The sequence below is a fragment of the Ovis aries genome, chromosome 17 (assembly GCF_016772045.2).
Source record: "Ovis aries strain OAR_USU_Benz2616 breed Rambouillet chromosome 17, ARS-UI_Ramb_v3.0, whole genome shotgun sequence".
In the NCBI taxonomy this organism is placed as follows: Eukaryota; Metazoa; Chordata; class Mammalia; order Artiodactyla; family Bovidae; genus Ovis; species Ovis aries.
In genome coordinates this window covers 68,530,580-68,547,306 of record NC_056070.1, presented here as the reverse complement: position 1 = coordinate 68,547,306, position 16,727 = coordinate 68,530,580, and the positions used below count along the sequence as shown (strand labels likewise).

Genomic DNA, 16,727 nt, shown 5'->3' with positions numbered 1-16,727 from the left:
CTGGAAATGAAAATAATATTAGAAATAATTCACTAGCTGGGATTAACTGAAGATGGGCCATAATAGAATCAATTAACTTGACAATGGGTCTGTGCAATAATTCTAACTGAAGCACAAAGAGAGGAAAGATTTTTTTAAAAAATTGACAGAACCTCAGTGACTCATGGGAGCCTCACTTAAGTGTAACTGGAGTCCCAGAGGAAAGAAGAGAGGGCTGAAACAGAAAAAACATTTGAAGGCACATCAACCAGTTGTTTTTTTTTTTTTTTTCCAAGTGTGATTGAAAATCAAAACAGATTTCTGGCTTCTGGTCCAGCATATAAAGACCTTAGAAGTCACCATTCTGTCCTCACAATAAGTAAGAAGTTGAACAAACTGAAAAATCAACAATTCTTTGAGCCATCAAAGATGTAAGGTCACTAGGCAAACCATTGCCTCCAGCACCCCCCTGCCCCCACTATCCCAAACTGCAGAGACAGACAGGTGGGTCACAAGTGAGTGCCACAGGAGCCTTCCCGGGACCCCAGTGCCAGGGTGGTGAAGCCTAAAAGTAATTGCCGAAATGCTGGGGGCTCAGTGTGGACAAGTCCCAGAGCTGAAAATTCCTAGGGACCCAGTCTCTGGGTGGGGCTGATGGTGGAGTTGGGGGGCATGGCAGATCACTTCCATGAGTTTTACCTCCAGGAGTTCTAGCTGGCCCTAAAGTGAACCCTGGAGAAAAATCCCCTCCTGTTTTTTTTTCCCAGGAAGAGGGGAGAAGAACCACCTTGAAACGCCCCAGAGCATTCTGGTCTTCTTAACAAGGTCTGCCCACAGGAGAAACTACTTTGCCAGAGCCTGACTCGCTGGGGTCTTATCTGTGCCTAATTAACACGGGAGTTGGGAAATACCCAACTTTAGCTAATTTTAGCCTGTGACGTGGAAGAAGGGAAATACCCCAATTCCAGCCCCCTCTGACCATCTTGTTCCACTTAAAGGGGAGAAACCAAAATAAAATTGAGAAGCACTTGTGGGGTTCACCATCCAGGGGCACAGGCTCAACAAAACCCTGAGACCTAATGATCCAACTACAGAGCACTTGCTCCCGACGCCTCGCCGCTGCCTTACTAAAGGCCTGCTCACTGCAGAGGTTTGCTGCTGCTGCTGCTGTTTACTCGGTAAATTGTGTCTGACTCTTTTGTGACCCCATGGGCTACAGACCGCCAGGATCCTCTGTCCTGGAATTTCACAAGCAAGAGTACTGGAGTGGGTGGCCATTTCCCTTCTCCAGGGGATCCACCCGACCCAGGATCAAACCATGTCTCCTGCATTGCAGGTGGATTCTTTACCACTGAGCCACCTGGGAAAGTGAAAGTGAAGTCACTCAGTCACGTCTGACTCTTTGCGACCCCGTGGACTGTAGCCCACCAGGCTCCTCCGTCCATGGGATTCTCCAGGCAAGAATACTGGAGTGGGTTGCCATTTCCTTCTCCAGGGGATCTTCCTGACCCAGGGATCGAACCCAGGTCTCCTTCATTGCAGGCAGACGCTTTAAGCTCTAAGCCACCTGGGAAGCCCACATCACATCTACCTTTCAACAAAAAAATTACAAGACGTACTACAAGGCAAAAAACACAGTTTTAAGAGGCTGAATAAATATCAGAACTGGAGTCAGATAGGCTATGTATGTCGGAATTATCAGACAGTCTTTTTAAAAAAACACACAAATACACAGAAAGAAAACTGCTAAGATTAATACCAAGGGCTTTCATGGGAAAAATAGACAACATTTAAGAACAGATGGCTAATATAAGCAGAGAGATGGAAATTCTAAAAGTCAAAGAGAAACACTAGAATTCAGCTGAAGGCCCTCTTTATAAGGTCAGTTAGCTCAGGACAATCACATTCTTCCCAGGCCTCTTAATAAATACCCCTACCCCAGCAAAGGCCCTTCTTGCTGGTATCAGAGACCAAGGTCCAGAAACACAAATCCAACAGAATTTCAGCCTTTAGTCTCCCAGATCACAACTTCCCTGAAGTCCTACCCAGAACAGGAAGAAAATCATGAGAACGCTGCCTCCAGTCACAGGCTCCTCAGTCTGCTGGCCAGGATTTCATGCTCCCTTAAAGGCTCTTTAAGGGAAGGAGAGAGTGACAGAGGAGGAGCACGGGGAAGAGTCAAAGGTGCTGACCAGTTCTGTTCCTTAAGCTTTTTGTGTTGGACACATGGGCCTAAGATTTAATGTTAGTTAGATTTTTCATGTTGAAAATATTTTGGTACCGTGGATAAGAATCCGCCTGCCAATGCAGGTGACGGGTTCAGTCCCTTGTCCGGGAAGATCCCACATACCGTGGAGCAACTAAGTCCATGTAGTACAGCTGTTGAAACCAGTGTGTTCTAGAGACCAAGAGCCACAGCTGCCGACGCCCATGTGCCTGTAGCCTGTGCTGCACGGCAGGAGATGCCACTGCAGCCGGAAGCCACGCACTGCAGGGGAGAGCGGCCCCGCTCGCCGCAGGTAGAGAAAGCGCGCACCACCACGAAGGCCGAGCGCAACCGAAAGCAAAATCAATCAATTAGAATATTTTTCATTCTTCTCAAGCTCACATGGAACATTCACCAAGGCAAACCACATTCTGGTCCATAAAATGTATCTCAACAAATTAAAAAGAGTAAACACCATACATCGGGCTTCCCTGATAGCCCAGTTGGTAAAGAATCCACCTATACTGCAGGAGACCCCAGTTCGATTCCTGGGTTGGGAAGATCTGCTGGAGAAGAGATAGGCTACCCACTCCAGTATTCTTAGGCTTCCCCGGTGGCTCAGCTGGTAAAGAATCCGGCCACAATGCGGGAGACCTGGGTTCAATCCTTAGGTTGGGAAGACCCCCTGGAAAAGGGAAAGGCTACCCACTCCAGTATTCTGGACTGGAGAATTCCATGGACTGTATAGTCCATGGGGTTGCAAAGAGTCAGACACGACTGAGTGACTGTCACTTTCACACATCATACAATGTGTGCCCGGAGACCATGCTGGAATTAAACTGGAAATCCCTGACAAAAGATCACCGGAGGGACTCCCCTGGAACCTGGTGGTTAGGGGCTACAGGAGGCATGGGCTCCATCCCTGGGGAAACAAGACCCTGCAGGCCACATGGCACAGCCAAGAAAAGAAAAAGATGATCAGAAACTCCCCAGTACTTGGGGATTAAACAGATTTCTAGATGATACACAGGCCAAAGAATAAACCCCAAGAGAAATTTTAACATACTCTAAACTACATGAAAATAAAAATGCTGCTTAGCAAAATTTGTAAGAGACTGTAAACAGTGCTCAAAAGGAAACTTAACTATAAAAGTACAGTAGGCAAGACAGTGTGGTATTGGCTACCGAACAGTTAAATAGGTCAACGGAACAGCATAAGATGGGCCAGAAACTGGACCCACATAAATACTGTCGACAGAGCCTTGACAAAGGAGCAAAGGCAACGCAATGGAACAAAGACAGGAACGTCCCTGGTGGTCCAGTGGCTACGACTCTGTACTCCCAGTGCAGGGGCCCAGCTTCAATCCCTGCTCAGGGAGCCAGATCTCACATGCTGTGACTCAGGGTCTGCATGCTGCAACTAGAGATCCTGCATGCTGCCACGAAGGTGGAAGAGCCGTGGACCGCAATTAAGACCAGTGTAATTAATTAACTAATTCTAAAAAACTGGCTCAAAAATGCAAACACATGGATCTAGACACAGATCTCACAGTCTTCACAAAAATCAACTCAAAATGTATCACAGACCTAAATGTAAAATGCAAAACTGTAAACTATAAAATTCCTAGAAGATAACATAGGAGAAAACCTAGTGACCTTGAGTTTGATGATGGCTTTTTAAATGCAATGCCAGAAGCACAATCTATGAAAGAAATCATCGATAAGCTGGACTTTGTTAAAATTGCAAACTTCTATTCTACAAAAGTGAGTGTCAAGGTAATTAGAAGACAGGTTACAGACTTGGAGAAAAACTTGCAAAAGATATACCTGATAAGGGCTTCCCAGGTGGCGCTAGTGGTAAAGAACCCGCCTGCCAATGCAGGAGACAAAAGAGATGCTGGTTTGATTCCTGGGTAGGGAAGATCCTCTGGAGGAGGGCGTGGCAACCCAATCCAGTATTCTTAATTGGAGAATCCCCAAGGACAGAGGAGCCTGGTCGGCTACAGTCCACGGGGTTGCCAAGAGTTGGACATGACTGAAGTGACTGAACACACAGGCATACCTGATAAAGGCATATAACAGTATATCTTTGTATATCCAAAAAATACAAAGAACTCTTAAAAATTCAACAGGAAGAAGACAACCAAATTTAAAAAGTTCTTGCACAGCAAAGGAAACCATCAACAAGATGAAAAGACAACCTATGAAATCAGAGAAAATACGTGCAAACGACATATCCAATAAGGAGTTAATATCTGAAACATATAAGGAACTTATACAACTCAACAGCAAAGCCCCAAATAAGCCAATTTAAAAATGGGCAAAGGACATGGATAGACAGTTTTGCAAAGAAGACATATAAATGGCCAACGGGTGAAAAGATGCTCAGCATCATTAGTCATCAGGAAATGCACCTGCTGGGACATCTGTTATCAAGAAGATGAGAGATAATGAATGCTGATGAGGATGCGGAAAAGGGGGAGCCTTTGAATACTGCTAGTGGAAATGTAAACCGCTTCAACCATTATGGAAAACAGTATGGAGGTTCCTCAAGAAATTAACAACAGGGAGTCCACCCAAAGGAAGGGAAACCACTGTCTTGAAGAGGGACATTCACTGCAGTATTATTCATGATGGCCAGGATATGGAAAGAGCCTGCATCCACTGATGGATGGAAGGATAAATGCCACGTGCAGTATTAACACACACAGTGGAAGATTATTCAGCCGTTAAAAGGGCGGGGCGGGGGGTGCGGATCCTGCTGTTTGTGACAACATGGATGAATGTGGAGGGCATTATGCTAAGCAAAATAAGCCAGACAGAGGAAGACAAATACCGTATGGTATCACTTATATGTGGAATCTGAAAAACAACCAAAAATGGTGAAGCCAGACACACAGTGAACAGTGGTTGCCAGGGACTGGGTTTGGGGGAGGGAAGGAATGGAAAAAGGTTGGTAAAAGGATACAAACTTTCAGTTATAAGATGACTAAATTGTTTTGTTTTTTTTTTTCTTTTGGCTGAGCCATGGGGATTGAGGGCTCTTATTCCCTCAGCTAGAGACCGAACCTGGGACACGGCAGTGAAAGTGCTGAATCCTAATTGCTGGACTGCCAGGGAGCTCCCAGATGACTACATTCTAACCTAAGGATCTACTATATGGTATGCTGACCAGAATGAATTCAAATTTACTAGGAGTCTATCTCAAGTATTCTCAACACACACACATGGAGTGTTTCTTACCCAAAACATTTCTCATAAAACTAAACTTACTTTTACCATATGATCCAGCAGTTGCATTCATTGATATTTAACCAAAGTAACTGAAAACTTACACCCACACAAAGACCTACACCTAGATGTTTCAGTTCAGTCAGTTCAGTCGCTCAGTCGTGTCCGACTCTTTGCGACCCCATGAATCGCAGCACGCCAGGCCTCCCTGGTCCATCACCATCTCCCGGAGTTCACTCGGACTCACGTCCATCGAGTCCATGATGCCATCCAGCCATCTCACCCTCTGTTGTCCATCCCCTTCTCCTCCTGCCCCCAATCCCTCCCAGCATCAGAGTCTTTTCCAATGAGTCAACTCTTTGCATGAGGTGGCCAAAGTACTGGAGTTTCAGCTATAGCATCATTCCTTCCAAAGAAACCCCAGGACTGATCTCCTTCAGAATGGACTGGTTGGATCTCCTTGCAGTCCAACAGACTCTCAAGAGTCTTCTCCAACACCACAGTTCAAACGCATCAATTCTTTGGCGCTCAGCCTTCTTCACAGTCCAACTCTCACATCCATACATGACCACAGGAAAAACCATAGCCTTGACTAGATGGACCTTAGTCGGCAAAGTAACGTCTCTGCTTTTCAATATGCTATCTAGGTTGGTCATAACTTTTCTTCCAAGGAGTAAGCGTCTTTTAATTTCATGGCTGCAGTCACCATCTGCAGTGATTTTGGAGTGCAAAAAAAAATAAAGTCTGCCACTGTTTCCACTGTTTCCCCATGTATTTCCCATAAGTGATGGGACCAGATGCCATGATCTTCGTTTTCTGAATGTTGAGCTTTAAAGCCAACTTTTTCACTCTCCTCTTTCACTTTCATCAAGAGGCTTTTTTTTTTTTTTTTTCAAGAGGCTTTTTAGTTCCTCTTCACTTTCTGCCATTAGGGTGGTGTCATCTGCATATCTGAGGTTATTGATATTTCGCCCGGCAATCTTGATTCCAGCTTGTGTTTCTCCCAGTCCAGCGTTTCTCATGATGTACTCTGCAGAGAAGTTAAATAACCAGAGTGACAATATATAGCCTTGACGTACTCCTTTTCCTATTTGGAACCAGTCTGTTGTTCCATGTCCAGCTCTAACTGTTGCTTCCTGAGCTGAATACAGATTTCTCAAGAGGCAGGTCACAGCGGCTTTATTCACTATTGCCAAAACTTGGAAGCAACCAAGATGTCCTTCGTAGGTGAATGGATAAATGAACTGCGGCACATACGATGTAATATTATTCAGATCAAAAGAATGAAAAAGAGCTAGCAATCCATGAAAAGACAAGCTAGAACCTGTCATGTGTATTACTAAGTGAAAGAGGCCAATCTGAAAAGGTTACATACTGCATGATTCCAGCTATACAACATTTTAGAAAAAGCAAAAACATACGAGACGGGTAAAAGATTCGTGGTTTCCAGGTGTTACAGGGGAGGGAGGGATAAATTTTAAGGGAGTGAAATATTCTATATGATACGACTATGGTGTATACACATCATGATATGTCTAACGGTATCTGTAGACTGTACCACACCAAGAATGAACCCTAATGTAAACTATGGGCTTTGGGTGATAGTGACATGCCAATCTGGGTTCATCAGCTGCATCGACTGACGTGTGGGGACAGGGAGAATATGGCAACTCTCTGTACTTTCTACTCTCTTTCGCTGTGAACTCAAAAAATGCTGTGAAAAAGAATTGTGTTCACTAAAGAAAATAACCAACAAAAGCAATGCCCAGAAACCTTACAGATCCAGGAATTTCAGCCAACCCAAAGCAGAATAAACACACAAAAAATCACACCCAACCACACCACGATCAATCTGATGAAAACTGAGGGTAAAGAGAAAAATCTTAAATGCCAAAGGAAAAAAAAAAAGACATATTATGCACTGGGGAAAAACAGTAAGAACAGCAGCCAGTTTCTCATGAGAAATTATAATCGTCTACGTAAACCAGAAGACCACGGAACAATATCTTTACAGTACTAAAGGGGGAGGAAACTGCCAACCTATCATTTTATAGCCAGTGAAAATAACTTTCAAAAGTTTAGGTTAAATAGAGACAGTTTTAGATAAACAAAAGCAGTGAGGATTTGTTGGCAGCAGACACACATTACCAGAAAGGCTAAAGGATGTCCTTTAGGCGGAAGAGAGACGATACTGTACGAAAATCCAAATCTAAAGGAAGGTATGGAGAGCATCAGAGATGGCCAACACATCATTAGATGTAAAAGAATTTTTTTTCATTTTTTAAACTTTAAAAGTCAACCGGTTGTTTAAAGCAATAACAACAGTGAATTGAGGGTCTAAAACTAACACAGAAGTAAAATTCGGGACAGCAACGGCACAAGGACAGCAGGGGGTGAATTATACATTTGTAATGCTCTTACTTATGCACGAAAAGGTATAATAATTCAAGTAAATGGTGCTAAGTCAAGGATACATCTTGTTATCCTTAGAGCAACCACAGAAGAGTAACACAAAGAGGTATAATAAGAAATACCATTGGTGGAGATAACACAGAATTGTAAACAATTTTCAATCCAAAAGAAGACAGGAAAAGAAGGGGAAAAAAAGAAGTCAAGGAGAAGCTGGAGTAAGCAGAACACAGACAGCACGATGGTTGACTTAAACCAAACTGTATCAGTAGTGATGAGGTGTGTGCTTAGTCGCTCAGTCGTGTCCGACCCTTTGTGACCCCGTGGACTCTAGCCCACCAGGCTCCTCTGTCCATGGGGGTTCTCCAGGCAAGAGTACTGGAGTGGGCTGCCATGCCCTCCTCCAGGGGATCTTCCCTACCCAGAGACTGAACCCAAGTCTCCCGCATATCAGTAGGGATACATATCATTAAATGTATTGAACTCAATAGTCAGACTGTTTCAAAAAGTAAGACCCAAGCATATGTCTTTTTTACAAGATGTACTTTAAATAGGACACAAATAGGTTGAAAGTAAAAGGATTGGAAAACATATACCACGCAAACAGCAGGCATAAAAAAAGCTTGAGTGGCTATTTTAATACTAAACAAACTAGAATTCAAGACAAGAAGTATTATCAGGGAGAAAGATATTCATTTCATAAAGATAAAACGACCGAGAAGACATTAAAATTTGACTGTGTATGCATCTAATAACAAAGCTTCAAAATACATGAAGCAAGGACTTCCCTGGTGGTCCAGTGGCTAAGACTCCACACTCCCAATGCAGGGGGCCTGGGTTCGATCCCAGGCAGGGGACTAGATCCCACGTGCCGCAACCAAGTCCAGGCACCGCCAAATAAATAAATTAAAAACAAAAACGGAACATGAAGCATAAATTGACCAGATTAAAGAGAGTGAAGTTGCTCAGTCCTGTCCGACTCTTTGTGACCCCGTGGACGGTAGCCTGCCAGGCTCCTCTGTCCATGGAATTTTCCAGGCAAGAATACTGGAGTGGGCTGCCATTTCCTTCTCCAGGGGATCTTCCCAACCCAGGGATCGAACTCCGGTCTTCTGCACTGCAGGCAGACTTTTTACCATATGAGCCACCAGGGAAGATAAACTGAAGGGAGAAATAGACAAATCCACAACCAGAGTTGGAGAGACAGAGAAAGAGAGAAATAGAGTCAGAGAGAAGGAGACGCAAAGGGAAGGCGGAGAAGGAGGCCCAGAGGCACAGGGCCAGAGCGAGGGAGGTGGAGGCAGCCTGATCCTAAGGGGCTGATGGGACCCTGAGATGGGGGCAAGAATGGAGTGGAGCTCACCCTGGACCAGCCCAGGAGGGTCGGGGGCTCAGCCCCAGGGGATGGAGCCATGGCAGGGGTCTGGGCCTGTGGGCACCTGGAGGGGTGCTGCTGGGTGACCAGCGTCACTTACCCGCTGCCCCATGGAGCCTTGGGGGCCGGGCTCCCCTCGCAGTCCCTGCAGGAGGGAGGAGAGGAATGGAGTGAGCTGTCAGAGGGTCTGATCCGGGGCTCCCAGGACTGCCCAGAATCCTCCACCCAGGCTGCCTCAATACTCACTCTCTCGCCCTTCTCTCCAGGGTGGCCGGAGATTCCTTTGGGTCCAGTGGGGCCTGGGGGTCCCTGAGCAACAAGACAGGGCCTCAGCCTTGTGCCAGGGCAGGGCAGAGTGGGCAGGAACTTGGGGTGCAGAGGGGCAGGGGAGGGTGCCCAGCTTGGCCTGGGCCTCTGGGCCCTTCACCACACAGCCAATGGTCTGCCCAGAGTGGGAAGTTGACACAGCTCAGTGTTCAGAGCTACGGTGGAGTCAGGCAGTCCCCACTTTGATCTGGAAGCTGCCACGTGCTGGCCACAGCCCTAGGGCAAGAATCTCCACCTCCTTTCTTGTCCTTGGGCGATAACAACACTTGTTCCTTGCCATGTGGACTGAATAAGATTCATGGGAAGCAGTTTGCACATTAAGTGCTCCATAGATGCTCAAATGAATGAATGAAGGATGGAGAAATGGATGGCGGATGGATGGATGGCTGAGTGGGTGGGTGGACAGGTGAGTGAATGGGTGGGTTGGGTCATGGGTCATGGGACAGACAGATGAGTCTGCTGAGAAATGCTCACCATGTGTCCAGGACTCCCAGGAATCCCCATGGGACCAGGAAGTCCAGGAGGACCTGGAATCAGACAGCAAGTCCTCAGGTTCGAGACAGTACAGCGCCAGGAAGTTCCACCCTCAGCTCCCTCCGCACGGCCAGCCCTGCCAGCCCTCAACCCTGCCCCTAACCCCACCCCTGGATTCAACTTACCCATGGGGCCTGGGGGCCCTGGGGGCCCAGCCGGTCCCTGGGGCCAGTGGCTGCTCGTCTCAGTGAAGGTGTTGGACAGAAACGGGTCGCCTGGGGAAGAAAGGATGTTGAGAGAGCAGGTCGGAGCTGCATGGGGCAGTATGAGGCAGACAGTTTCAACCTGTCTCTTCTGCCAAGCCAGCTTTGACTGCTGTGTCCCCTGTATGACACCCCATAGTTGTGGCTGGGGCCACCGGGCACCTGTGCCAAGGCGGGCTGTGGGAGAAGCGTGGGTTACACCAGACCAGGCTGCAGGGAGACCTGGGCTCTGACTCAGCCACAGTCTAGCTGGTGACATCCAGCAAGAATCTACCTCGCTGAACCTAGACTGTCACAGGTCTGATGGGAACAATAACGAAAGCTACCATTAAAAAAATTTTTATTTGGCTGCACTGGGTCTTTGTTGCCATGTGTGAACTCTTAGCTGTGGTGGGATCTAGTTCCCTGACCAGGGATTGAAGCTGGGCCTCTGCACTCTGGGGGTGCAGAGTCTCAGCCACCTGGACCTCCAGGAGAGTCGAGCAAGCTACCATCTTTGACGCCGGCCTTGTACCCACCTTCTGTCTGTGGGTGTCATAGAGCCCTGGGACACCAGCACCATCACTGTCCTCACGGTACAGATGAGGAAACCGAGGCTCAGAGGGGGAAGACAAATGAGCGGCCTCCCAGCAAAGGTACGACGCAGATGGGGTTGAACCTGGCACTCTGAACGCCGACCCCAGGAGCAGGCATGCCAGTTGGGCTTCGAAGGAGAAGGAGGCACAGCAGGGCCCAGCTGGGCGGAGGGGGCCGGGCCTCTCTGAGCACTGGGGCAGGGCTGTGGCCTTGGGAGTTCAGGGCTCACGTCCTGCTGCCAGGCCTTGAGCTTCCCGGAGCTCTGCGGGCTGGATCCTGGCCAGCTCCGAGGCTTGGTGGGAGGGCCTGACGCCGGTGGTTCCCAGCACAGGCTATGGAGGCTGCAAGGATCTGAAGCCAGCCTCTCGGGCCCTGGCTGTGTGATCTCCCCACTCTGGCCCTCGGTCTTCCTCCTCAGTGACAATGGTGCCCATTGGAGGAGTGGCTCAAGGGCAAGCCTGGTATATAGAAGGTGCCTAGCAGATGGTCATACCAGCCTCACCCCACCGCCAGATGGACCTGCTGTGACCCTGAGCCACTCACCATGCTGGGAGATCCGGGCGTAGGGTGGTCCAACAGGGGCTGGGGGTCCAGGAGGGCCAGGAGGGCCTGGGGGCCCTGGAGGTCCCCTCTCTCCAGGGATGCCCACAGCTCCAGCCTGGCCAGGGCTCCCTGGGGGGCCCTGCAGACCTGCAATGGAACCAGGGTTTGGGGGGTGTGCTGGAAGCAGGGAGGCTCGGGATGGCTGCAAGAGGGCGGGAGGGGGCCTCCTGGGGCAGTGGGTACAGAGGATGCCAGGGGCCACAAGCAGGGAGGCTCCTGTCTCTGACTCCCTGGCTGCCATGAGAACAGTGGACACTTGGCTCACAGTAGGTGCTGAGCAGATGCTGATTTCCAGAATGTCCTCTCTCTTCCAGGCTTTTGCAGGAACTGCTCCCTCTCTCAGTCCTCCCTTTGGGCTGCCTGGCGTGCATTTCAGGTCATCCTAGGCCTCACCTAAGGTGTCGGTCCCACTGGGAAGCCCTTCCCATCTCCCACCCCACCCATGAGGGTCTGGGCTTCCTTCCCTGGGGCTCCCCTACTAGCCATGGCCCCCACAAGAACCCTGGTCACGTGGAGGGGGGCACTGCTGTTCCTCCTCTGCCCTGGCCCACCCTCCCTGGCCTCTCTTGCCTGGGAGCCCCAGGAGGGCAGGGTCTGGTCCGACCCACCCCCACGCGACCGACAGGCTTCAAGCTCAGAGTAGGAGAGCAGGGAGATGGGCCGAGTGAATGCAAAAGTAGGCTGCAGGGGGCCCAGGCGTGAGGCAGGGGGCACCCCTGGAGCGGGTATAAGTCCTCTTACATACGGAGATGGGTGGGCAGAAGGGGCCCAGGCCACCTCTGCTACAGCAGGGTCGGGAAGCAGGCCCCAGTCCAGGCCCTCCTGCGAGGGGGGGCTGCTGGAAGGGGCAGCGCCGTGTGCACTCACCTGGTGGGCCTCTCATCCCCATTGGGCCCCGGCTGCCAGGGTCTCCCTTGGGGCCAGCAGGCCCAGGAAGCCCCCGGGCACCCGCTCGATCTGTGGGGAGAAAGCGCATCAGCTGGACAGCTCCGGCCTGGCTCAGCCCCGCCCCGGCCCCGCCCACACCAGCACCTACCATCTCGAGGGAGCAGAGGGGGCCTCTGGTTTTCTCTGGTTCCCGGCAGCCCTGGTTGGGGGGGGGGCGGTTAGGCGGGGGTCAGTGTTCCCCTGAGTTTCTGCCCCAGCTCCACCGGCTGCCGGGCCTCCCTGGACGCCAGTGCAGGGGCCCCTGGAGACCCACTGGCGAGCTGGGAAGACTGAGGCCCGCGTGGGGTCAAGCTGGGAGCCAGGGGCAGAGCGGGCTGGAATCTCACTCCCCTCAGCTCATTCCCACACCGGAGCGTGTTCCCCACCGACCCACTCACCTCGGAGGCCTCCATCCCCGGGGCTGCCCTGGACAGCTGGGGAACCCCAGAGCGGGGCGGGGTCCTCAGGGGCAGCTGGGGTCGGGGGCACTGCCCGCTCGGTGACAGTCAGCACCTCCACCTGTGGAGGAAGAGGACGATGGGGTGGGTACCAGCGTCTCACGGGGGGCAGGCCAGCTCGCCCCGTGAAGGCGGGGCCGGGAGGCCAGGCGGCCAGCAGAGCCCCGGCTCCAGTGGAGACCAGACTCACAGGGGCCCAGAACTTCATCAGAAGTGCCTGCGGTTTTCCAGCTGCACAGTTCATCGCATTCATTGTAGGAAAGTCATCACACACTATCACAGCCACCCACGTTGGATTCTGAGACTGTCCCTGGGTTTGCTGGGCCGTGGGGTTTTTCCTGTGCTTACCTGCATGTGAGTATGTATATTTATATACATTTACATGCATATATAACATGACACTTCTCTTGGTCTCTTAAAACACCACAGGTTGGAAGGATTTTTACTAAATTTGAAGGGAAATTTGGGAGGGTCTGACATGAAGCAGAAATGCCAAGGTGTGTACAAAACCACTTTGGGGGACTTCCCTGGGGGTCCAGTGGTTAAGACTCTGTGCTCCCCCTGCAGGGGGTGCGGGTTCCAACCCAGGCTGGGGAGCTAAGATCCTACATGCTTCTTGGTGTGACCAGAAAGTAAAAAACAGAAACAAACAAAAACCCACTTTTGGACTCAGTGCGGGGGGAGAGCCTGAAAGGTCAACAGTGTCCCCTGAGCCACTAACTGGGGGTTAAGAAAGGCCAGGATGCCTGCTGAGCAGGAGGTGCGGGGCCGGGGCCGTGTGCGCCTACCCAGAGGGAGGCTAACCTGGAACTGAGTTGTGCTGCCCCTTAAGCCAGCTTTCCCTGGGAGGGAGCTTGGGGAGCAGGGTGAGGTTCCTAGGGTGCTCATACCTCATAACAGGGGTTCTAACCCATGTTGTTTAGAAACGTGGGCTTTCCACTTGATATTAATGCATCAGGGGCATCCCTCCATGTGAGAAAGTGTAGGCACTGTTAGCGGCTGCCTAACGTTCCACTGAGCCGTGTCTGCTCAGCCACCCCTTCTGTCATTTGGTTTGCAAATCTCCTGGTGAATAGTTTACACTTAGGTGAACATCTCCGAATCTAATCTCAAGATAAATTCCAGGAGGAGGCGATGGATACACAGACAAAGTTTAAAAGTCTCTACGTGTCTTTAGAAAATCTGGAAGAAAAGATGCTTCGATGTTAGCAGTCGCTCTCTTTGGGGGGCACAGGCAACCGACGCCGATGGTTTTCTGGTGGGTTTATCGTGGTTCTGAGTTTTTCGTGTTTCTAAATTTAGGATGTCTTACTTTTTCATTGTTAAAACCTTTTTATCTTGAGATAACCTGAGACATGCCGTACATGTTGTTGCTTTTCGGAACTGGGAAGACAGCACTGTGGTGAGGGTAAGGGGTAAAGGATGAAGGTGTTGGGGCAATTACATTGGCAAAACAGAGAGAGGGACATTTACAAGCTCTGGGGGGCGTCTAGGAGTCTCTGGGAGGGGCTAGGGCTGGGTGAGCTTCATGGGCCTCCCAGAGGGAGAGCAGCCAGGCTGTCTGAGCAGGCTTCCCAGAGCAGGCACTGGGGGGAGGGTGGTGCCTGCCTGGCAGGCAAGGTGCTCACCCACCTTGGCCTCCAGCACCTTCAGCCGCTCCGTCAGCTCCAACATTTTGCTGCAGTTGAGACAACCTGCGGAGAGGAAGCAGGCTGGGTTGGGGCTCCCAGGTTCCTGGGGGCAGGATGGAGGGAGGAGACAGATACCTGACGACCCCGATCCATAAGACAGCTCAGGGCAGGGACGGGGCTACGGAGTCACAGCCTGTCCAGGGTGGACCATGCCCTGTGGGTTTCCTTTGGCTCCTGAGCCTCCAAGGGGACTGTTTCTACCAGGGCAGGACCAGGGACCCAACTCCTCATCCAAAACGGGGTGGGGTGGGGAGGGAAATGCCTGCTGCTCCCCACCCGGATGGGGCTGGCTGTGGTGTGCTGGCTTTGGGGACCCCACATAGTCCAGACGGGGCTGGACTCCCATGCCACCCTCTGAGCCTTCCTCCAGAACCACCATCCAGCTCCCCGGCCTCCTCAGCAATACCCTGACGTTATTCACAACAGTGTTGGCAGCAGCCGAGCACGCTACACGTGTGTCCCTCGTCTTCACCACGATCCCGTGTGCGAGGACAGGTATCACCCTGTGCACAGCTGGGGACACTGAGCTCAGAGCAAAGGGACCTGGGCTCTCCCCAAGCACAAAGCCTGGGGTCGAACGAAGCCCAGAGCTGCCCCGCCCTGGCCGTGGGGTCCTGGGCAGGGCACATCCCCTCTCTGACCCCTCAGTGGCGGTGATGCCGTCCTCGGGGGAGGTGTATACCATGGAAAGCTCCTGGCATGGTGCCTTGCACCCTGCAGTCGCTCAGACAAATGTTCTTTCAATGAAAAAAAGGAAACTGGGGGCTTGGACCCCTGTCTGCAAGATTCTGGGGGCCCTGGGTCTCAGGGGCCTGAGCCCAGGGCAGACTCCCCTTGGGGAGCCGCTCCTCACTCGCCCCCAGTTTTCTCTCCAGCCTGCGGTGGACGGGAGCAGCGTGCTGTGCCTGACCCTCCACTGCCAGGCCCAGCTGGCTCGCAGGACAGTCACCACCAGCCCCTCCAGCCTCCCCTGGCCCAGGGCGACCCCAAGAAGCTGCCCCGGGACCCACCTGAGAAGCCTGTGGGCTGAAGTGCCATCCGCCGCGGGGCGCTGCCCGACCACCCGGGCTCCACGAAGCCAGGGGAGCCTGAAACTGAGGACAGCGAGGGTGAGGGCCTGCTGGCTGTGACGTTCTGTTCTGTCCCGCCCCCCCCCACCCCCAACTACTGTTGCCACAGCAGGGATCCCTATTCCCCTTGGTGCAGAGCAAGATAGAGGCCCAGAGAGGCGGGACCAGAGTCACACAGCGTGAAGTGGGCGGAGCTGGGACAAGGCTGTCAACCTGATGGGGCTGGGGAGGGGCTGGTGATGGGTGAGGGGAAGGCCGGGCACTTCTCCAGCAAGCCCAGCAAGCTGCCTGGGCTCAGAGCTTGAGCCAAAAGACTCGAGGTCGGCTCCCAGCCCTGCCGCTCTCAGGCCTGTGTGGCTGGTCCTCCCTGGACCTGCCGATGTTCCCATCTGTAAAATGGGGTCATGAGGCCCTCTGTACACCTCCCGGACTGGCACGAGGCCTGAGGCCGGCCATGCATGCAAAGGGCCCACTGAGCACACACAGGGGCCTGGCATGCAGTAGGCAGTAAATAAACACAGCAACGTCACCATCCACACTCTCCCTGCCCCACTTGGTAAGGAGACACCAAAGTGGATCCAGCTCCGGTTTTAAATGAAAACCAGAGGGCAGCTGGCTGCCTGGGAGGGCACCGGGGGCCCACTCCAGGAGCCCACCCCTGTGAGGGGCAGCCCATTCGGGCTGATCTGGCTCTGGGGGCCTGGTTTTCTCCACAGCTGGAGAGTTGGGCAGGCCAAGCCAGGGGAGCAGGGCGCAGCTGGAGGGGCTTTGGAGCCAGCAGTGGCAACTGCCCCCTCTCCCCACTACCCCCGGGCCTGCCTTTTAAGGCCACGCAGTGTCGCCTGGGGGGAGCCGAGACCCAAATAAGGCACGGGCCTGGCAGCTCAGAGCCAGGCTGCGGGTTGGTGCAGTGAGCGAGAGGCGCCGGGAATTCAAACCAGACGGGTCCCCCTGGCCACCCCCCAGCGGGGAGGCTGCCAGGCCCTCTCTGGGTCCCACCACAGGGCCCTCGTTCAGGCTGGGCCCAAATCCCCCACATACCCTCCCCGGGGCCTGTGATGTGCCCCCTCGCAGAGGGTAAATCTCACATGGGATGGAGGGCAGTGGGTTGGCAGCCCACATCTGGGGCAGCGCTTGG

General features: G+C 52.0%; 1 protein-coding gene across 13 annotated transcripts in view; it reads right to left on the bottom strand.

The window, feature by feature from the left end:
• EMID1 (EMI domain containing 1) overlaps positions 1-16,727 on the bottom strand; it is a 40,859-nt gene that overhangs the window by 10,964 nt on the left and 13,168 nt on the right. For all 13 annotated transcript variants that reach the window (XR_006056739.2, XR_006056740.2, XR_003585577.3 and 10 more), the window contains exons 4-13: positions 15,530-15,613; positions 14,461-14,522; positions 12,769-12,889; positions 12,480-12,530; positions 12,311-12,400; positions 11,384-11,530; positions 10,187-10,276; positions 10,002-10,054; positions 9,447-9,509; positions 9,301-9,345 (exon numbers count right to left, since the gene is read on the bottom strand). Coding sequence is in view for 10 of the 13 variants with exons in the window: in XM_027956696.2 (XP_027812497.1) it covers positions 9,301-9,345; positions 9,447-9,509; positions 10,002-10,054; positions 10,187-10,276; positions 11,384-11,530; positions 12,311-12,400; positions 12,480-12,530; positions 12,769-12,889; positions 14,461-14,522; positions 15,530-15,613 (806 nt within the window). In the remaining 3 variants the exon portion in view is untranslated. The remainder of the gene's footprint in view (positions 1-9,300; positions 9,346-9,446; positions 9,510-10,001; positions 10,055-10,186; positions 10,277-11,383; positions 11,531-12,310; positions 12,401-12,479; positions 12,531-12,768; positions 12,890-14,460; positions 14,523-15,529; positions 15,614-16,727) is intronic.